At 41.0% G+C, this 23,296-nt stretch overlaps 1 protein-coding gene across 1 annotated transcript in view; it reads left to right on the forward strand.

Annotated features, from left to right (window-relative positions):
- Positions 1-21,230, forward strand: part of dcn (decorin) — a 29,598-nt gene extending 8,368 nt beyond the window's left edge. The window contains exons 2-8 of the mRNA XM_084049810.1: positions 4,269-4,525; positions 12,005-12,117; positions 13,807-14,020; positions 16,244-16,357; positions 17,121-17,214; positions 19,111-19,249; positions 19,598-21,230. Of these exons, the coding sequence (XP_083905936.1) occupies positions 4,288-4,525; positions 12,005-12,117; positions 13,807-14,020; positions 16,244-16,357; positions 17,121-17,214; positions 19,111-19,249; positions 19,598-19,798 (1,113 nt within the window). The 5' untranslated portion in view covers positions 4,269-4,287 and the 3' untranslated portion in view covers positions 19,799-21,230. The remainder of the gene's footprint in view (positions 1-4,268; positions 4,526-12,004; positions 12,118-13,806; positions 14,021-16,243; positions 16,358-17,120; positions 17,215-19,110; positions 19,250-19,597) is intronic.
- The last annotated feature ends 2,066 nt before the right edge of the window (positions 21,231-23,296 follow it).

The raw sequence follows: 23,296 nt of genomic DNA on the forward strand, positions 1-23,296 counted from the left end.
CGCTCCTCCGAAATGGTTTTGTCAATGGGGGAGAAGCGAGGCGGCTATGCACAGATTTTTGGGTTTTCCAGTTGTCTATGCGCGAAATGACACTCCCGTGCAATGTATACTAAGTCGTGTGAGATCGGGTTGCAGCAATGAGTACTATCATAATATAGAGCTATTTAACACTTATTTTAACCAAAGTAAATCACTTACCCTACCTTTAAATTGCATTACTTTAATTAAAGAATTGTTATTTTGATCAACGTTTGCCTGTTATCTCTCCTATTGGTACCACATCAATACAGCATGGAATTGGAAAAATCGTATCCAACGATAACGAAATATTCTAAGTTTTGGGTCTGAGAGGCTAAATCTCATCAAATGGTGGTTCCGTGGCTCAAATGCCGAATAAATGATGGCCCTTGATATGAAAGGGGTTGAAAAACACTGCTGTATATGATAAAAAAATATTCAAATTGATAAAAAAAAAAGCCTGCACAATACGTGCACGGAGGCAAGCAGCTGAAGCTCTGCAGGATTACAGTATACAGTAAGTCTCAGTGGCGGTTGTCTTGTGGGTTAGTACTGTAATTATCTCTCATGTTCAGAGGGAGCTCCCATGAACCATGAGTCTCTTGACCTGACTCAACCCTGGGATCTGGACCCGTCATGCACACACACACACACACACACACACACACACACACACACACACACACACACACACACACACACACACACACACACACACACACACACACACACACACACACACACACACACACACACACACACACAGCTGACTTGACCTACGTATGCATTTATTTACTTGTGAGTGTATTTATTAATCTGCTGTACTTTGTACTATCTAGTATGATAGTAAAACATTTTATTGGCATAACACTTTCTCGTTGACTCGAAGCACTTTATAGAGTTAAATAATCGGACTATCAGTTTATCTATCCATATAGTATATCTCTGTCTGTCTGTCTGTCTGTCTGTCTGTCTGTCTGTCTGTCAGTCATCCATCTGTCTTTATTTATCTGTCTACAAAGCTTACTGTATACGTGCACACTTTCAAAATCGGATGCAGTGGTTGCTCTCTCCCACTGTCTCTCTCCCTCTCTCCCTCACACACACACACACACACACACACACACACACACACACACACACACACACACACACACACACACACACACACACACACACACACACACACACACACACACACACACACACACACACACACACACACACACAATGTCATTGAGCTCCATTCAAGCCAGGCTGCAGTTACTTTCAGTTCTTGCCAGCTGGTTTTTGGGGTCGGTTTCATCATGCAGGTCATGATGTTAAGGTCACGGTCCACTGTATGGTGGACTGTATGGTCAACTGCACTAAGATCATTTGTTAGCAAATGTGGCTCATTGGGGCCTTTCAATTATTGTAGCAACGAAAGGAAAAAGAAGGACCTCTTGGCTAAGCGTGTGACAGGCAGATTGCTGGGTCGCTCTGTGTGTGTGTGAGAGAAAGTGAAAGAGAGAGACAGAGAGAGGGAAAGACAGACAGACAGAGAGAGACAGAGCGAAAGGTCACTGAGTTGTATATGTGTTTAATGACAGTGTGGGTACCAGGTTGGGCCTGTTGTCACAAAAGGATGGTTGGACAAGGAGACAAGGTTCCCACAGCAACTCTATTACACCCTGTGGTACTTGTGACTCTGTACTTTTGACATTATACTGTAATGATCTGTACCTTTCATTCTATAATAATAATATATATATAATATATGTTACGTGAAGTAAAGTGCTTAACAACTTAGAATCAAACAGTGAATCATAAATCATAAACAATTACAGCAACAAAAACAACACACAACAACAGTATCAGTGAGAATAGATGCATAGATGCATACATTGGCTGACATGGATTCAAGACAGTTGTGTAGGTGGGATCTAGAGGTGAGAGGGCCGAACAGGAGAATTTCTGACTTGTCTGTGTTGAGTTGCAGGAAATTTGCAGACATCCAATTTTGTAGGTCGGCAAGGCAGGCCTTAAGAGAGGATAGACAGTTGGGGTTTGAGGTCTAGAAATCACCCAGTCATCACCTGCACTGGGATGGCCACCTGCAACGTGGCCTCTTTGTTATCCAAAGATGTGAAATCAAATTAAGTAGACTAATATAAAACTTACAGTGGCTTCCACTGGTTGGTGTTTAGACAAAATACTAGGGTTGATGTTTACCTGGTGTCCTAGTTAATTTATAGAGCTTAATTTACTGTCTGTGACCTTTTACTCTGATCTTGCACTTTGTAAGTCGCTATGAATGATATGCTCAGTAGTAAATTGTGTGCCTTATGGCTGAAAAGATAACAGCTATTTCTTTCCATTGTGAACAACCATCTCCAACAGTGAAGCAGAGTGCTGAGGTTGTAATTCACCAAACACTTGGAGTAAATGACGTTGAAGACAATTTGTGACATTATCTGTGTCAATCGGTGCAAAAACATTTTTTACCGGAAATACCGTCTGAGAAAACAGCAAACTGTTTGAACCGGTTCTGAACGTAGTGCTTACAGTAGCTGTCTGATCCTACAATATTCAGACCTCACTTTGGTTCTCAAGCAAGCAGTTCTCCGGGCCACTGCCTCTCGTGGCAGAGGGGAGAATTGCTGTAGCTTCTGATGTCTGGGTGGACAATCTGTGGTGTTTTTTATTTGCTGCATGTGCAATAAAGATTCTGTTGACAGACTTAGCACTGTTTTATTTGTCATTGATCCTACCAATAAACATGTGAAGATAAAGTCGGAAAGCAAGCTAGTATTGTTGTTATTATTATTTTAATATTATTATTTTGTTATTTAAAACTATAATTAATACCTTAAAATGTGTCCTCTAGCGCAATGATCAACCTTTTCCATTTCAAGGACACTCATTTGATGAGCATTAGTCCACAGACCCCCATCTTATTATTATTTATATTATTATATATTTTTACACCTCAGTCTGAGAATATTTCTACTGTTGGCCATGATTTGGTCTGTCATTTCCTCCAGAATTCCTTTACATTTCTTTTCCTGTACTGTACATAGATACTGGGAACAGCTGAAAGTGAAACTCTAATCAAAATAGACATTTTGTGTACGTTGTCTAGGTTACTACATGTAATAATGGTGAAGATCCTATCACTGATGATAGGTGAAGATCCCCCGTACCCTACATTTCCCAAACAGTAGGTCGGGACCCATGTTTGGGTAGTGGACCAATTTTTATGGGTCGCAAGTAAATTTCCCCTTTTTTTTTGTTTCCTACATAAAAACAATATATATATACTTCAAACATTTTTTTTTTTAAATATCAAAAATATCACAACTTTTCATCAATTAAAAACAATTCCAACATATTTCAAAAGTATTTCATGAATCAAATTAAATAATTTCCATTAATAAAATACATTTTAAAAAAAACATTTAAGAAGTAGTGGAAATAGCAGATTCACAAGCTCGCAACGCGACGCGTTGCAAGCTTGTAGATCTGCTATTTTCACTAGTTTGGGTCCCGGACAAATGTCTAGCTTCTCGTTTGGGTCTTGAGCTAAAAAGTTTGGGAACCAGTGATCTAGAGATCTTTTGCTGTGTTTTGTTTTGGGTTGACCTATAACCTCTCTAATCTCTCAACCTGTGACACCAGCTGCTCAGTTAAATAGATCATTATGTGACCAGTGCCACAAAACGACTACGCCCAAGTAGTTAACCCTTTAACCTTCAACCTCTCACCTGTACCCTTTGTCCTGGACTTTTATCTGTCCACTAGTTCCCAAAGTGCGGTCCGGGGAACCCCAGGTGTCATTCAGAGGGGGTTTCCAGGGGGTCCCCAGCAAAACGAGGGATAGTTTAATTCCACTACTATTTCACCAACTAGAAGTTATTAGCCCAATGAGAGAATGTATGACTGTTCAGACTACAATAGGTTTCCACTGTTATCTCCCTCCCCTACCTACAGTATCACTTCTGTCTGTCTGTCTGTCTGTCTGTCTGTCTGTCTGTCTCTTTCTCCATGCACCTTAGGTTCACTCCATTTCAAGTCTATTTCTGCTTGTTCTTTTGTCCTTGTTTTGATGGGTTATCAATCTCCACGCGGTATCATTTACGGTGGCCTCTCACCAGGTGGGACAAACTAACGACATTCCACTTCAGCTTTCAAACACAACTCACAATGTATCCTGTATGTATGCCCTGACCCTTGACCTGTGACCTCTATCCCCCCCCCCCCCCCCCCAGGCTCCCAGCCAGCAGCACCATGAGGTCGGCCTGTCTCTCCCTGCTCCTGGTCACCGCCTGTTGGGCGCTGCCCTTCCGTCAGTCCGGTTTCCTGGACTTCATGCTGGAGGACGAGGGCGCCTCTGGGGACCGGTTGCCCGACCTGACCACGACGGCGGAAGACAAGGAGTTTGACATGCCCGTCGGTGCGCCGGCAGGACCCAAGTGCCCGTTCCGGTGCCAGTGTCACCTCCGCGTGGTGCAGTGCTCCGACCTCGGTGAGACAACGTCTCGCTTTCATGGGTGATTTTGATAGTAAAACTGAAACTTAAGCGTGGTAACCACATTAATTGCACCATCACCCGTCTCAATTACGGCTGGTCACAGTGCCCTGTATCTACTGTAAATTAACCCATTAAGACCGGGAAAGCATCTGTCATTTTAGACTTTAACCACTTTAACCATTATCTTACACTTACAGACTTTTGCCCGGGACCCAAACTAATGAAAATAGCAGATCTACATCGCATCGTGCTGCGTTGTGAGCTTGTAGATCTGCTATTTTCACTACTTAAAAGGGTTTTTTTTTTTTATGAAAATGTTTTGATTTATCTACCGGTAATTTCATTTATGAAATACTTTTGAAATATGTTGTAATTCATTTAATAGATGAAAAGTGGTGATTCTTTTTTTTTTTATCTTTTGAAATAATAATATATTTTTTGAAAATGGAAGACACAAAATAGGGGATATTTACTCGCGACCCGTACAAAATTGGTCCGTGACCCAAATATGAGTCCCGTCCTGTATCCAACTCATATTAGTGTATTCCACCTGAAGCATCATCTTTGCGTAGTTTGGATATCAAACAACTGAATGGAGCACGGCGGGCCTGATGGCACACTGTGATAGTTTACATGTACAGTACAAAAGTCTCTGCGCTGAAGTCACATCCCCAAGTTTAGAGAGAGAGACAGAGAGAGAGAGAGAGAGAGAGAGAGAGAGGGAGAGAGAGAGAGAGGGAGAGACTTTACAAGGTCGGTCATCCTCATTCCCATGAAGGTGTCTCCTACATCCAGCCCAGAGATGGAGGGATCTTCAAAGGCCATTTGCCTTTGATCTGCCCATCATCAGCTTGTTAATTCCCCCACACAGAACATCGCCCCAGCGCAGACTCCTTAAATACTAACAGATGCTGTGAACTGCGCTTCACTTCCTGCAAAACTATGACATTATTTGACCCAATCGGGGCCCTTTTCTCATTTTCCTAATTGTTTTCTCAGACAGGGTTGATGTTAGCAAGGTTAGTCTGGGGAAAGTCCGGAATTTGTCCCCGTTTTTTAACAAGCCAACATGTTCTGAAAGTTGTTTTCCACCCTTAAAGTTTACACTGGAAGGTTAATAGTCTGCAGATGATTGGTCTGCAACTTGCATCAGCACAATTAAAGCAGTTTACTTGATTGTTTTCATCATTGTTTAGAGTTTTATCAAGTTTGTTTGTCTAATTGACTGCCTACGCTATACCGCGGTGTGCGTCACCTGAAGCCACGGAAAGTCCCTGAACCCCACCTCTTGCTGCATAGAATACAACCCAGTATTTCATCACCTTGAGCTTATGATTCATGATGCATGTGTTTATGTGTTCTGAGAGGGAGATGTGTGGGCTTAACAGACAAAAGCAGGAGTAATTAAAAAGAGCAATAGACTGATCTGACAGAGAAATAGAAACCAAAAGCAATTTGGTCCATGTACAGTAGTTACATTACAAAGAGTATAGCCTGAAAGGGGGAAGATTAACCCATTATTCTACAAAATGTCTTCCAACAGTTTTAATGAAAAATGTTGCTACATCAGTAGTTCTCAAGCTTTTTCATGTCAAGGACCCCCAAAATGATTATGTATTTGGCCGCTGACCCCATCTCAAAATATTTTGTTCCAGGGACCCCCAGACGCAAAGATTTGAGTTACAAATGTTTGCTTAAAAATATATATATTGAAAGATTTGCACAACATTTTAGCGATAAAAAAGCAGATCTACAAGCTCGTAACGTGGCTAACGTATCTCGTAACATGGCTTGTATATCTGCTATTTTTGAATAGCCAAAGAAATCTAAAATGAAACATATGTGTTTCTTAACCCATTAAGGGTTAAGAAACAGTAATTTCTAGATCCCTGACGATAACCACGGAGAGTGTTTGAGGTGAACAAAATATGCAGGCACACCAGGCAGGCAGACAGACGCACACAGACAGGTGGCAGGACACACAGACACAGACAGACAGTCAGACAGATAGATAGATAGGTAGACAGACGCACAGACAGACAGTTGGAGAGAGTGATGTTCAGGAAAGGGCTGCTTCCATTACCTCACTGCTGTAACCATCAGGCCGGGCCCAGCAGCTCACAGCAGCCTCTCCCTGGAGAGAGAGAGACCGAGAGAGAGAGAGAGAGAGCTTGCAGAACGCCGCTCTCATCTCCGGCGTCTCGGTCCTTCTGGCCTGAAGACTGCATCTGTTCCCCAGACCCGTTGGCAAATATGCAAACGTGCTTTCACTTGCACACCGCACACACGTATGTGTGTGTGTACACACACACACACACACACACACACACACACGCACACACGCACGCACACTCTCTCTGAGACACACGCACAAGCAAATACGGTACTCATACTGTACACACGCACACACAGAGGCCTGGGTGAGAAAGCCAGCCCGCCTGCCTACCATCCTGACTCTCCCCTTCCCTTTTTTGGGGGAAAAGTGGAACGTTTTGTCTCAAAGTCTTTTTTTTATCCCCCAGCAAGTTTGCAGCTGGCATGGATCCAGCTAAAACACTTGATGGCAAATAGTTGTGAATGCATTCACCAGAGCTGTTAAGAAAGTGTCAGTGCCACTACACATGTACTGGACCTGCTCATTTCCAAACAAGTGACTTCTCCCCTGTTTGCACAGTTTTACCTTAGCAACTGTTTATCTTTCAATAAACATGGACTGGGCTTTGCTGTGTGTGCGCGCGTGCATGGCCTGTGAATGACTAACATAGGAACTCAGAGCCAACTCACATCCCGTGGGGTAATCAGGCCGTTGATGATCCAGGCACATCAACACAGTTCTCCCCTCACTCTACTCCAAAATTACACACCCAGAGCAGGAAATGACATAAACACGGTCATTAATGGTTGGATGTGCTGAAGACAGCAGGGCCTCGGCCCAAGGCAATCATTCGCTTCATATCCCCTTCACTTAGCTTTCAAATACAATGATTAAAAGTGACTACAATAGAGGTATTGGGTTTGAACGTCTTGTTCCTCTCCCGTCGAGTGAACGTTAGTACGTTACTACATCGCGCAGCATGAAGAGAAACACCACAGTCAGTACAAAGCCACGATGCTGATTATTCAACTTCACTTGAGGTTTATTGTCAAATCATCACACCGTTGACAGCTGTAGAAGGGGGTGGAATTATATTTAGTACAAGCTCCCAATGTTTTGCACTTTCAAAAACTAGTCAAAGGAATAGAGAATACAATAGAGACAGATATGAAGTCAGATAACAGGACAAAGTGTCACAAGGTGCATGGTCAAAATGTAACTTAAGAAATAGGTTGTAGTAATCAGTCACAGTCAGTGCAGTGCAAACGTGCAGACAACATTTAGCATCAGATATACTGTATATAGCAGAAGATAGAATCTCAGGACACAATTACAATGTAGGCATTTAGCACAGACACTCTTATCCAGAGCAATGTACAAAGTGCAAGATCAGAGAACCCAACAAACAACAGGGTAAACTAATTAATCAAGTACTGTAAATAGGGAGGGTGTCCGTGTTCCCCCAGCCCTATTTTCACTCAGCCCAATGTTCACTCATCTCTGTGCCAACCCTATAACCTTAACACCAACGCAAATCTGAGGGAACATACAGGTCTGTGGGAAGTAAATAGAGTGCAAAGAAAGCAATGTACACTACAGTGATGCTTCAAATTAACTAGTATAGCGGTGCTCGGGTGGGGCAGGGGTAAAGCTGTACTGCCCACCACCATGGAAGTTCAGTCATCAAAGTATATAGGATTTGAGTGACTCAGAGGTGTACATATGGTCCCCAGACTCCCCGTTCCTATTATTGTCGCAGTACATTTGCACATACGTACATGAAATGTCATTGTTATCAGGAGGAGCAGTGGGTGCCATTAATACAGTGCAGAGTTAATTATTTTGCTCAGTGACACTTCCACACATAGACTGGGGCCAGCTAGGGGGTGAACCGGGGACCTTTTGGTTTCCCACACAGCCTTTCTGCCCATTCAGCTATGGCTGCCCAACTTGGTTACATTGCTGCCATCATACATCTAAACGTTTACAACAGCACTGATTATGTTGATAGATATGACCCCGCAGTGCTTTGGTGGAACAGTGTGTCATGGTAAATGATCTCTAACAAAGTGGCTACAGTCCAGTGTGGAATTAGACGTCATTCAGACTAGACTTCACACACAAAACAAATCCATTATGTTTTGTGTTTTCATAAGGGTTAGAGCATTTTAGTCAGATGGTTAAAGGCTGTTGAGACTAAACAACTCGGGAGAGCCAATTCTGACACTGCACCTGAATAACACACCTCTCACCTCTTTTAAAATCCCCCATGCGTATACACAGACAGGCCTGTTCTAAACTGTTTACTGGAGCCATAAGACCTTCCATGACAGCTAGGAAACCATTGTATCATGTGGCTCCCTTCCCCCGAGCTCCCAGCAGCTTGGAATGCATTCGATCACACGGCTCTTCCTCGCCAGAGGGATCAGGAGAGGAAAGAAGGTGATGACATTGACAGTGACCACATGAACCGTAGCGTCCCTTTTTGGGAATGTCATAACAGGCTAACACCTCAGGTACTTACCGCACCGGCTAACGGTACTATGTGTAAATATATAGATAATGTGTTTGCTTGTATTGATGTCTCTCCCCCTTGTCCCCCCTTCAGCTTCTTCCCTTATGGAAATAACAAAAAATGGATGGAGTTTGCACAAAAGGGAATTTTTCACCCACTGTATTACACCTGTATACCTGTGATGTGACAATAAAGTTGATTTGGCTAAAATAGAAGAACATTCTGTGAAAATAGGCGAACATTCAGTGAAATTGGTGATCTAAGCTCACAACACATAGCAACATGATGCGCTGTCAGCTTGTAGATTGTCTAGTTTTGCTATTTGACAACAAAGTAAGGGTTGGGCTTAATATTTAAAGTATAGGGTAAGTGATATTTTTTTGTTAAAACAAAATGTTTGTTGTTAAAAGGTTAAAACACTATATTGTAGGGTTGTCCGATATTGGCTTTTTTACCGATAACCGATATACCGATATTGTCCAACTCTTAATTACCGATACCGATATCAACCGATACCGATATATGCGGGGATTATTGTGATTAGGGTAAGCTCAAATTTCATATCACACACACCATATACAGTAAAAACTCCTGTAACTTATTTATAAAGCAAAAAAAAAAAAAAAAAAAAAAAAAATTTTTTTTTTTTTTCAAAAACCGATACCGATATTTTCCCGATATAAATTTTTATGCTAATATCGGCCGATAATATCGGGAGGCCGATAAAATCGGACATCCCTACTATATTGTGATAGTATCATTGCTATAGAGTGTTTGCTCAGTAACAGGAGTCTCCATGTCTCTACAGCTCTTTAATGAACAGAAAATACATTTTCAGGTGGGTTGCCAATGTTCGGCCAATCAGGAAAGAGTACCCATTTATCCGCTTCAATTTTATAGTGTTCTATTTCCAATTTTGGCTGCTTACTTATTTGTCTCATGACATCCAATTTCACTTGTTTCATCTGTATCCAGTGTGAGTTATCTCTCCTGATTGGATAAAATTGGTATCACGACCTGAAATTGCATTTTCTGTTTACTAAAGAGCTGGAGAGACATGGAGACTCCAGTTACTGAACAAAAACTCTATAGCAATGATTACTATTAGGATATACAGTAGAGCTATTAATCACTTATTTTAACCAAAAAATATCACTTACCCTACGTTTTAAGTTCTACACCACTGTTTCTCGACCACTAGTGGTCCATGGAATTATTACAGGTGGTCCATGGGAAAATGTTTTATAATGTTTAAAATATATATATTGCACCTTTGTTAAATGTATCAAAAATATGTTTAAATAATATTTCCATCACATTTAAGAATTATTTTAAGTAATAAGCATAGTCTGTGAAAAAAAGCTTGATATACTTTGTTGTGTGCTGTGTTGTCTCCCAAAAATAGCAGATGTACAAGGTCACGAGCTTGTAAATCTGCTATTTTTGCCGAATGTTCGCCCTAGAATCAAGACGCTATGTTTCATGTGGTTGACAGGTGTAAACTACAGTGAAAGAGTGGTTGAGAGGTGTAAAATACAGTGAAAGAGTGGTTGAGAGGTGTAAAATACAGTGAAAGAGGAGAAATGGATGAGCAAGGGTCAAGAAAGACACAATGAGGGTGAGAAGAGCGGAGGTTTACAGTCGTGAGGTCGCTGACCACCAATGCTGTCTGACTGTTAGGTCTTCCTCAGTACAGTTGGAAAAGCTGACAACGAGGCAGAAAAGGACTTTTGAGTTGAAAACAATGTTTGTGTGCGCAAAACACAGCCAAAGGCTCTTTGAGCCAAAATGTGTCTGCGTATGAGTGCTTCCACCTTGGGAAGACAGCTACGCGTAAGCCTCTCACGACCAAACAGTTTATTTTACATGTCCCATTTCCCAGAGATGGAAACGAAATGCCCTGCTGTGAATCGCGGGGTCGGCCTATTACTTGTTTGTTTTTTTGGCATATCCTCCCGACATTCAAACCAGCATACGTTGCTACTCGGAGCCGTAAAACTGCCATCTTTGTTCGGTTCCTTCAAAACACAGGCTTGGTGACCTTGGTTCCCATACTATATACTGTTGCCATTTTCTGGTCCAAGCAAAACTGCGTTCAGCATGAGCTCAAGGTCCAGGTATGCAGTGACTGGCTCACTCCAAAGGAAATTAGTTTCAAGGGCCATTTCCATCATGTGTACCTTGGAGCACTTAACATAGTCATTTGGTCCCTTAGGAATGTCACCATAAAATACATTGTGCTTCAGTTCCCTGGGACTGTTCAGTAGAACGTTTTAGAGTCTTGGTTTGAAGGTCACTGCTCTTATAGACCTACTTCCTGACATTTCAGATTCAACTATGCTGTTGTACTGGACCACTGGGGTTTTTCAGCAATAACACATTGTGTGTGCTTGTATTTCACATGCCTGCACGTTTAGGTAAAGCAATTGAGGTCATCTAATTTCTCAAGAACCGAATAAACAGAATTGTAAGGACACAATCTTGAACGTGAAAGATTTACATTTCAACAGTGGTCCGTATAGGAAGCTTGAGCCCACTGAAGTAAACCCTTTTGTTGCCATTTCCTCTTGAGGTCACAGCGAGACCTCAAGCTCTCGCCACTAGAACCAGGGCTGTCAGTCACCACCCACCGCAAACTCCAACTCCCATCAGCCTCAGTGCATTACAGCCGAAGCACAGAAAAGGACGTGGTCCATTTGCCAGGACAAACTTGCACTTGCATTGTGAACACACACACGCACACACACGCACGCGCACGCGCACACGCACACACACACGCACACACACACACACACACACACACACACACAGCAACTGAGAGTTGATTTGATCACTCTATTGTGTCATCATGTCCTTGTTTAAGGTCTGAAGGCCGTTCCTGAGGACATCCCAGAAGACACCACCCTGCTGGACCTGCAGAACAACAAGATCAGCGAAATCAAAGAGGGCGACTTCAAGCACCTCAAGGGACTCCATGTAAGTGAACCGTTGACCTAACGGTACGGCTGTGATTTATACTGTATGTCAACATATTGCATCAATCATTTTGGCTTGAGCAGATATAATATGCTTCATAAAATATGATTTTAATCAAGCGTGAAATTAATCTTGACAAGGAGGCAGGGTAGATGTACGGTAATAACAAAAAAAGGTGTTGAACAATGAGGAAGAATTAATAGAAAACAGCAGCAAAGAATGCTGGCTTGACTGAGACAGTAGAATAGAATCAAATTTAACTTGTGCTTGCCTGCATATATTCATTCATAATATGCATGAGACAAGTGAATGAATATTATATTCTGGTGATACGTAGATTATGCATTTATACTATTATTTATTGATAAAATATGTTAACTCAGTCAGACCTGCAGATGTCTAGTGGTAGACGCTAAGTGCATTTATTTTATTCTATTTTATGTTTATTCTCATCTCTCTACCAGTACCTCTCTTGTGTTTCCACTCTTACTGCATACTGTAGCTGCTGCTACAACAGCTGATTCTTCTCTTAAGCATGAAGTTTACAATATGAACTTTAATGTTTATGTTTGTTTAACTGTATAGCCAAACCTCACCGTCCTCAACCCCAACAGTGTGAGCCATAACTTGTAACCTAAAACATACAGGGATTCCACATCCTCAGGCTTGCCACCCACAAAGTACCTCTGCTCCCATGCATTAGCCAGAGGAACTGAATCCTATAGCACCACCATTCCCCAAAACCCCAGGTGCAAGGAAAGTATTCACCCCTAGGCCTGACAACCTCACGCCTCACAACTTGTATAGCTCGCAATAAATACCTCTGTCGGCCAAAGCTGCTTCCAGTGTAATCTAATTGGCCTCTCACGTGGGACGGACCACATACCTCACATTTCCCCCCATCTGTATACGTGAGAGCTGAACGCAGCGGGAGTGAAATTTTCTCTGAAACTGCACCAGAGTTGAGGCCAGGGTCAACTTGAACTTGGCCCTGTATCTAGACTGCCAAGGCACCACATGGAAAATATGTTATCCTTACTAACATGACAAACACTTGCATAACGCAATAATGCTTCAACGGTTCTGACATGGATAGTCCAAGGTCAAGTATGAGAATTTATCTGAACAAGAATGCACTGAGTGGAGCGCAGGCCTTCGCCAAGATCTAAAAAATCTCCCCCAGTTCATTGTGGTGGTCCTAGAAGAATGGTGATGGGATCACCACAAGCATGAATGTGCATGAATGTGCATGAATGTGCAGAGTAACTTTCTGGCAATAACACATTGGTCACAGACAGACAGACAGACAGACAGACAGACAGACAGACATGTCTGCACATATCGAAATTAAAACCCTGTTCAATTTCAAAATCTCACTACAAGAATAATTTTGACAGCAAAGTAGCCCCAGACTGCCTTCACAAACAGGGAAGTTGGTATGCAAACTCTGAACGATATCTCCCTTGTTTTAAAGTAATTTAAAAGTAATGCATTTGTTGACAAACCATTCACAGGAGGTTCAGTGAACCAAAACAAGGGCTAATCTTCACCTGCCATTGCAGAAATACATTGGTTAATCAGAATTAAGCACAAGCTTCTTTTTTTTTTTTTTTTACAAATTATCATTAATATTAGCATTATTGGAGCTAGCATCACAGGTAAAGTGTGTCTCCTTGTTCTCCCGCGTAGGCTCTGATCCTGGTCAACAACAAAATCACCACCATCCATGCCAAGGCCTTCACTCCTCTGTCAAAGCTGCAGCGTCTCTACCTGTCCAAGAACCAGCTGAAGGACATCCCTGCCAACATGCCCAAGAGCCTACAGGAGCTGCGCATCCACGAGAACGAGATTACCAAGATCAAGAAGGCCTCCTTCCAGGGCATGGTCAATATGATCGTCATGGGTATGGACATCAAATACTTCCTGGTTGTTTTAAGGATTGTTATATTAACCACATGAACCCATAGCGACCCTATTCTGGGGGCGAACATTCAGTGAAATCTACAAGCTCACAATGCCTCGCTTTGCGTCATGTCTGAGATTGTAGATCGGCTATATACTCTGGTAACCAAAGTACTGTATAGGGTTTAAGTGGTTAAAAGGGTTTTATTCGAACAATGATATTCATTTCAGAAAAGTCACAATTACTCTTACAAAACTGAGTGGTAGGCTACAGTCTGATGATAATAAATACTACCTCCCTGGTTGATGAAATTGCTGAAGTGCAATTGGAACCCATGGTCTCCCACATGGGAAACCAAGCATGTACTACTCAGCCAAAGAGGAATCCCTTGTTGGCCAGGGGAGATGTATGAGCTGGCAGAGCTACTGTGCTACTCTACTTATATTGACAGATGAAATTGAACATTTTCTTTCGTAAAACAAAGATTTGGAGCCTTGGAATAAAAGGCTTGATTTGTGTTAATAACGTTTGGAATGGAAGGGCTGATTATTACACATTGGATCTCTTGTTCAAATAGAAATTTCTCTCCAGGAAATTAAATCAAGCTGCAGAAACTATATTAACTTCAGACAAGCAAAAAGTAGCCGACATTAGCAGACATCAGTCAAATACTATTTGTTTTTAAATCAAAGCTGCTATTGTTTTAGTGTCAGGTTAATCTGAATAACAGAAGAGTACAAAACTGGCTTTCGAATGTGTTCCCATAATTACATTTTCTGCTACTCATTGTATTACGTTGGAACACCCCACCCATGTTTGCAAATCCGATTTAATCCAGTTCTGTGCTACTGCAAATACCTCAATCCTTTTCCACAGCTGAGGATAGGTTATATTGTCGACGACAGAGTTCATGGAGTTTAAAACCATGCAAAGGAAGAAAGGAAACTTTTGCTGCTGTAGATAATGACCTACTTTGGATTTCTAAGACTCAGAATTAGAGAGAGTTTGACTGAAGACATGCAGTGTCAATGTTTAATACAGTATGCCAGGAGAGAATTACAGAGTCAGGAAAGTTTGTGTATGTTGTTTCAGTGTCATGGCTGGACTTAGAAACCTTGGATCTCCATATTTCATATATTTTTGTTTTTTAAAAATGTATTTCTTCATAAATGCCCTAGTTTATACTTAATCACAATAGACAGTGTTTTGCAAAAGTAGCAAAAACAGCCAGTCTGAGTCTACAAGTTCTCAACACATCGCAATGTGACGTTTTGAAAAATGTTGGCCTAATAATACTGTATAGGGTTGAAAGTGGTTATGTCTATGTATTTTATATTTAACCAATGATATTAACACAAGCTTGTGAATAAATAACTACATTGGATTCATTGGATCAAGGCCAAGGTTTCCACCCGACAGTGATGATAGCATGCATATCCCTTAATATTTTGGTTCCACAGCATCTGTGCTGTAGTTCTCATTCAAAATGGAATCTCACTCCAACTGCCCATTTCCCTCTTTGGTCTGTTTCACAGCTCCCCTCTCTGTAGTAGAATGGATCTGTATTTATATAGCAGTTTATGTATGATTCAAACCAGTGGTGGAAAAAGTACTGGAAAAATGTTTTACTTAAGTAAAAGTATCAATGCTGCAATGTAGAAATACTCTGTTACAAGTAAAAGTCTGGAATTCAAAATGTACTTGAGTAAAAGTACAAAAGTATTGGTATCAAAATGTACTTAAAGTACCAAAACTAAAATAACTAAAATGTTTGAAAATAGCAGATCTACAAGCTCACAACGTGTCGTGATGCGACGCGCTGTGAGCTTGTAGATCTGCTATTTTCAAATAGCCTAGTTATAAAATAGGGCTAAAGTGGTTAATGTAAGTTTTATAATGTAATAATTTCAATACATTTTTGTGGAATTTAAGTACAATATTTGCCTCTAAGATGTATAGTAGAAGTAAAAGTGTAGACAATTGGAAATACTACAGTAAAGAAAAAGTACCTCAAAATTGTATTTAAGTACAGTACTTGAGTAAATGTACTTAAAAATGTAGTAAAAGTTACTTTACACCACTGATTCAAACGTACAGTATGTTCCTGTAACACGCTGCAAGAAGTATGAAGCCGTTTCTGATTCATGACTATTATTCTTCATCTGTCTCTCCCACCATCTTATTTTCTGTACTCTGTGGCTTTGTACTCTATCCCGTGTTCAGAACTGGGGTCTAACCCTCTTAAGGGTGCCGGGATTGACGCTGGCGCTTTTGCTGATCTGAAAAAGGTCTCCTACGTTCGCATCGCAGACACGAACATCAGCGAAATCCCCAAAGGTACAGTTCTGATGTATGGTTGGACACAGTACTTGGAGGAGGGAATGGAGGGATTTAATCAGAGTTTTTTTCAGTCATCCAAAAACACCCTTCACAAGAATGCAGACTTGGATTGTGAAAGTACAGAGAAAATTAACCACAAAGAAATTCAAAACGGCCTTCTCTTAATATGGGAACATTTTTGCCAGATCCTGAAATGTTGGCACATGGCTACTGTAGCCTGGATCTTTTGCACACAGAATTTGAATTTCTGCAGCATAGCTGGGAGCCAGTACACTACCACTACTATCAAAAAGTATACTCTTATGCTGTGTCCTTTCAATATAAAATATTTGTTGAATATTTGCTTATTTTCAAAAGATTACCAGACAAATAGTGAACCAGAAGGTGCTCTTTAGTAGCTGCAGGAAAACTCTAAAAGGTCATCTATAAAGCCAGCCATGTGTTGGCTGCTGGTTTTTAATGTTCCAATAATGAACTAGCCCAGAAAAAAAGCTTGTTTAGTTTGCCTTACAGTTTTTCCTTTGGTTTGGTAACTCCATGAGTCTCGATTATGGGGCGAACATTTGTCAAAAATAGCAGATCTACAAGCTCACAAAAGCTTGTAGATCAGCTATTTTCGACAAAGAGATTTGGTGTAGAGGGGCAAAAAGTATAGGACCAAGTAGAGTCAATGAAGTATATAGGGTTTAAGTGGTTAAACTGTAAAGTAAGTTGCCCTTTGCTCATACCAAGCTAGTAATCCTGTTGTGATGGTCTCCAGGGCTGCCCAGCTCTCTCTCCGAGCTTCACTTGGATGGAAACAAGATCACCAAGATCACGGCTGACAATCTGAAGGGCCTGAAGAACCTGGCTAAGTAATGATTCGTCTGATGTATCTGACTGACTTGCTCTTCCCATACATGCACTCATCAAATTCTTTCATGATGATTGCACTCCACATTTTAGCCATCCGCTGCCATTCCGTACATCTCCTGCTCAGCGATGTATACAGCAGCTTGGATTGCATGCATTAAGCTCACCTTGATGCATGTCTCACTCTTTTTCTGCCATTTAAATGTTCCCTCACTCAATTTCACTCTCTGGTTTAACACAGCCAGTGTTGGGCAAGCTACTTTAAAAGCAATTGTGTCTATAGCTAAGCGTACACTTTGTAAAACATTTACTAAGCTACACTACAAGTTAGTTAGTAAAAGTAATGAGCAATATTGAAGCTACTTTGCACTTAATGGGTTTAGTAATGTGGCTGATGACATGTTATTACATACATATACACTGATTGAAAAGAACATGTGTAAAATGATGAACATGGAGAATTCTCTCTTTGATGTGATGGACAAACTACACTCAAAATGCATCGGTTGTGCTCTTTTATGTTGATGTGCCAACTGAAAATGGAGTGCTTGCTACTGTTGAAAACAATAGCTTAATTACTTGAACGCTGAAAGTAGTGAAGCTACCCACAAGCTATTGGGAAATATGGTTACGCTACTTTCTTAGCTACTGCCCAACACCGTTAACAGCATTAGCTTTACCCATGGACCAAAAGCACATTACCGGTATAATCTGGATTACAAACAAAAGTCAGACATAAACAGTATTTTCTGGATAATCAAAATAACTGTTTGCCTTATAAAAGTGGATACACTATATTTATAAGATCACCGCTCAGATGGCTGAGGGAGGAAGATATTCCACACGAGAACAAAGAGCACAGTTGTACAGCACAGATAGTTTATGTTGGAGAGGAAGAGGGAGAAGATGAAGGCCTGCGATTCTTTTATTTTCCATTTACTCATACTTACTCATAGACAGCTGGTGTGGAATAGTTTTCAAATTCTCCATCTGTAATATGCATTTATCCCACTCCATTTACGCAATTTCACTCGTTTCATTCATGCACAGGCCATACTCTATTATGAATAGAGACATTTGATTTGTATAATATTTTGAATGCAATCAGCTGTGAAAATGGAATTAATAAGGAAACAGTCTAAATTAACTTCCACTTTATTCTAAGACTTAGAAAACTGCTGTGGTTTTCACTGTGTGCTTGGCTGGTGATGATAAGATCAGGCTGAAGATCTATCCAGCCTTGGAACTACACAGTAAAATCATGAGTGTTACTGAAAGGGTAACATGTAATTTGTGATAAACTGCGACCTGCTATCAGCAAGCGCTTGACATCTTTGATCCAACAGACCAACCAACTGTATTACAGCGTACTCATAGAGGTTTGTACCGACTACCTCCTAACCTCGTCACACAATATTTTGTATTACTATCCATGGTACGTTGCTGGCAGATTGTGGAAATAAAACACTATAAATCATAAGAGCATTGAGTGTCGGCGAGCGGTGTATGGAGGTGTAAGAACTGCCAAACCAAAGTTAATATCGGCAAGGCACTACTGGAGTTCTTATGACGTCATTTTGTTCTTATTGGCCTGTCGAAGCCAGAAATAGTTCATGTTCGGCTGGAGTATGCCGCACTTGCCGCAGTCTTTATACGAGGTTGCAGCTAAAAGTAGACTCTTACGGGTCCATGTTCCTTGACCCTTACAGATCATACAGATAACGGTGTAGACATATAAGTAAGTCAAGGCTAAATGTATCTTTTTTAAGTTAAATTAACATTCGACCTCGGGTTAGGGTTAGATCTCACACACAAAAGGTTGCTCACCTATTGTCTCATACAGCACGACCTAGGCTTATAGTTCCTTTTGCACGTTATGTTCATTTTCTCATCTGCAGGCTTGGTCTGAGCTACAATGAGATCAGCTCTGTGGATAACAGCTCACTGGCCAACGTTCCTCACCTCAGAGAGCTGCACATGGACAACAACGCCTTGACCACTGTGCCTCCCGGTCTGCCTGAACACAAGTACATACAGGTGAGTAGACTCTCTAAACGCTTCGCTCAAGGACAATCTCACAGCTTTCCTTGTTAAAACCGGGTGATGATCTATTTGAGAGTTTAACCCATTAAATCCGGGAACGCATCAGGTGTCATTTTAGATTTTAGCTATAACCATTATTTTATACTTTGACTATTCAAAAATAGCAGATCTACAAGCTCATAGCATGGCACCGAGTGCCTATGAGCAAATATGGCTTTATATATATGTTATGTTATGTTATGTTATGTTATGTTATGTTATGAATGGAAATACCCATTCTATAGTTTACTTTTATCAATTTCCAAGAGCCAAAAGTTCTCCTAATTTCAATGTCTCTTCCAGGTGGTCTATCTCCATGCCAACAAGATCTCCGTGGTGGGAACAGAGGACTTCTGCCCCCCTGGTTTCAACACCAAGAAGGCCATGTACTCTGGAATCAGCCTGTTCAGCAACCCCGTCCCTTACTGGGAGGTTCAGCCAATCACGTTCCGCTGTGTCTTTGACCGCTCTGCCATCCAGCTCGGCAACTACAGGAAGAAGTAGAGAGTCCCCCGACCCTTCTAAGAGAAAGAATGAATTGTGAATGTGCGCGCGAGAGATTTGTAAGAGTGTGTGTTTGAACCACGGCCCCAACAACACTGATCTGTAACCCCACCCCCCCCCGCGGCCTCCCCTTAAATGATGTCATCTAATTTCACCACCATTCCAATGACTCGGAAATGTTAGAAAACTCTGACAGTGGACATTGACCTCAGATACTGTACATTGTCTTCTCGCGGAACGCATCGATAGCGCCTCCGGCTTTAACAGAAATCACCAGCATTAACGCTATGGCAAACGCTCTCACTTACACCAGGTTATTAAAGGCTGTCATTATCATATCAATACCAATCACCATCATATCGCCATACTATGCATCGGGAACACTGCAAATAATCTCTACACCTTCATAACATCACTGCCGTTCGTTCAGAGGACCAGATAAAATTGTAAACAATAACCACTCTGAAGGGTTTTTAAATTCAGTCGGTAGGACATCTTAGGAAATCCCAGTTGGATTAATTGTAGGCTTTTTGAACCTCAAGCCATCACATGAACTATGAGAGGGCTGTCCTGTAGAGCAGGCAGCGAGGGGTTTAAACTTGTGTTTTACTATACCTTTTAACAACCATCGGTATATTAGAATGTACTAGATATTTACCTGTGTAGTAGGAATAGCATTCAGAGTCTACGATTGTCATACAGTGCTCTTTGAAAGAATTCTGAATTTCTATTTGCATTGTACTCAACTCAAGTACAGATAAAGAAAAGAAAACAAAAGAAAAGAAAAGCAACTGTATCTTCTGTCACATTTTGACGTCTTCTGCTTGCTTCAGTGTTGACTTAGTTTGGGTATTTCTATAATAGTTCAATGGCACAACAGTGATTTTCTTCATCACATTCCATCCCCTGCTCCCTGTGGTATGTAATATTGCTAAAAACAAAACAAAAAGACAAAAAAATAAAGAAAAACGAGAAAATAGCTTATCAAGATGTAGAATAAACCATATATGTTTTGAACAGAAGCCATTCCCAAAGATCTATAAGTATGCATGCTTTTTGATTTGTTAGTTTTTTTTACTTTTCAACTTGAAGCAGGTGGTTTCTGGACTTTCTTGTTAACGAGTGTTTGTATCCATCCTTTTGTTTCCTTACTTTTTGATTAATTTTGTTTTTTTAAGAGTCTGAGAAGAATTTCAGAGTGAATGCGGACTGGCATGCCCGCAGCACCCACCCATGTTAGTGTGAATGTTTGTATGTATAGACGCTGTATATAAAACGCTGTATAAAACCTTCTCAATTGCTTAAAAGCACAAGCACTTACCACAGCTCAGACTTAATATATCAGCAATAAAGGTGTTCCTCTCTTTTTTTTCCTGGAGCAGGGGCTCCCACTATGGTGTCCTGAACAAAATAAAAATACTAATGAAAAAGAGGAGCCGTTTCTGGTGGATGTAACAACAACCACAACTCACATTCTACCCACGGTGTGTGTGGAGAGTTACGTGCTCCTATAGTCACTAGAGCTGGTTCTGTAAGAGTCACAGCACAATGTAAGGACCAGGGAGATAGACCAGACCGGAAAATGCTTCACCACCAAAGCTGTGCTCCTTCTCGAGGGCATGCTCTCCACTGTAACAAGGTCAAGAGGAGGAACAGGTGAGATATACCAAAGCACTTCTACAGAGAAGACAAATGACTTGCACAGCTGAGCATAATGATTTGAACTCTATGGAGAGCTCTATGGAGAATAACCTCCAAAACACCCATTTACACTAGCAAGAATAGGCTAGTTTTTATTATCATTCATATAAAGTGATATAAATAATTGCCGTTCTATTGTTTGTGGTCGCCAGCCGGCATATTTATTGAAGTTGACGTAGATAGAGTGGAGAGCCCATATAGCCCATATGGACCGGCCATGGGATGGTGGCGCCATGGTCAGTCGAGTAGGTTGTAAGGAAGACAGCATCAGTTAAATGTTATGTAATGCAATCAATCAAATGTTATGCTACTGCTGCCACACTTGAAGTCATTTTTTCATGCGGCAGTTATAGTTTAGATTAGTTGGATGCCAATTAATAATGGATTCTAATCATTACCGAACTGAAATTCATGTGTGAATATTTTCGCTCTTTTGTAATAAACAATTTTAGCATCATAGACTACCAGCCATTCTGAACTCACCAGCGTGCCTAATCTGCCTATAGTGGCAAGGGCTATTGCAGGTTCAATATAAACTATTGGCTATGGGCGAGATGGCATCATCACAGTGCGCCCACAGAGACAACCACCAGCTGGGCTTATGACAAGTCCCCAGAACCGAGAGGGAGAAGTGAAGACACATGAACAAATGAAAACGTTTTAGACCAATGGGCTCGACTCACAAGCTTGCGCAGAGGCCTCAGATAGTCCCCGGCCGTCAAACTTTCCCAACCCGGAAGAAAGTGTAAAAAGGGAGTATGCGCTCTGTGAGCAACTCCATACAAGTGAATGGGCGGGGATTTCCAGTTACCTCTCTATTATAACTGTATGGGTTATGAGGGTTTTAGGTTAATAAATACATATACTGGTGAAAAGATGAACTGTCGTCTTCAGGATACATGACAAGTAGGGGGCAGGAAAAGCAGAGAATCTCATACAATCTAAACAGTTAAATGCTCTGTGTTAACTTAGAGAGTGTACACATGTAACCACATGGACCCGTTAGGGTAAATGGATAAATTAAAACATAGGAATTTACTGTGTGGGTGCCAAATTAGTTTTTGTTCGAGTGTTATGTGTCTTTGGAGAGTGTTGCTAGGATCACATTTTGAAAGTTACTGTAAGTTGCAATTAAGTAGTTTTTTTTATGAGGCTATCAAGCTGACCATAATCCCTTTCTTAATTACAGCACAGAGTAACTGGATAAGAGTGGAGTTTACAGCTCTTCAAGTCTATGGCTTGGTTTTTGTGGTAAAATAAGACCACTGATTTGGTTACTTTTTATGTATATGTGACCCACCAGTGGGAAAAATAAAGGGGTCACCACAGGGCCGTGCATTTCAGAGAGTTCACAAACTTTGTCTGGTCAGATTTTGATCCAAAATTATGCTGATTTAGAATCTTCAAGTGCTTATTTTCTCACTCCCAAATCGTCACATACTGATACTTGGTCAGAAGGACCCCATTTCTTCATGGGGTCAGCACACCGTACCCCCTAACATCGCTTTTCAACATTCAGGGTAGTGGTAGTGAACACCATTAACCACCTGAACCCTTGCGTCCCTATTCTGGGGCAAACATTTTGGCGAAAACAGCAGATCTACAGTATAGAACCTTAGGGGACACCGGTCAACGAAGTACATAGGGTTTAAAATTAGATTTTCAATAAATTTGACCATTTAATAAAATGTATTGAAAATTATTTGAAAATTATAAAAAAAAAAACAAACAGAAATATAATTGTAATACTATGTTCCAATGTTCAATGCCAAAAACATAATTAAATCGTTCGTCGGA

This window comes from Gymnoscopelus microlampas (genome assembly GCF_963454915.1).
Source record: "Gymnoscopelus microlampas genome assembly, chromosome: 23".
In the NCBI taxonomy this organism is placed as follows: domain Eukaryota; kingdom Metazoa; phylum Chordata; class Actinopteri; order Myctophiformes; family Myctophidae; genus Gymnoscopelus; species Gymnoscopelus microlampas.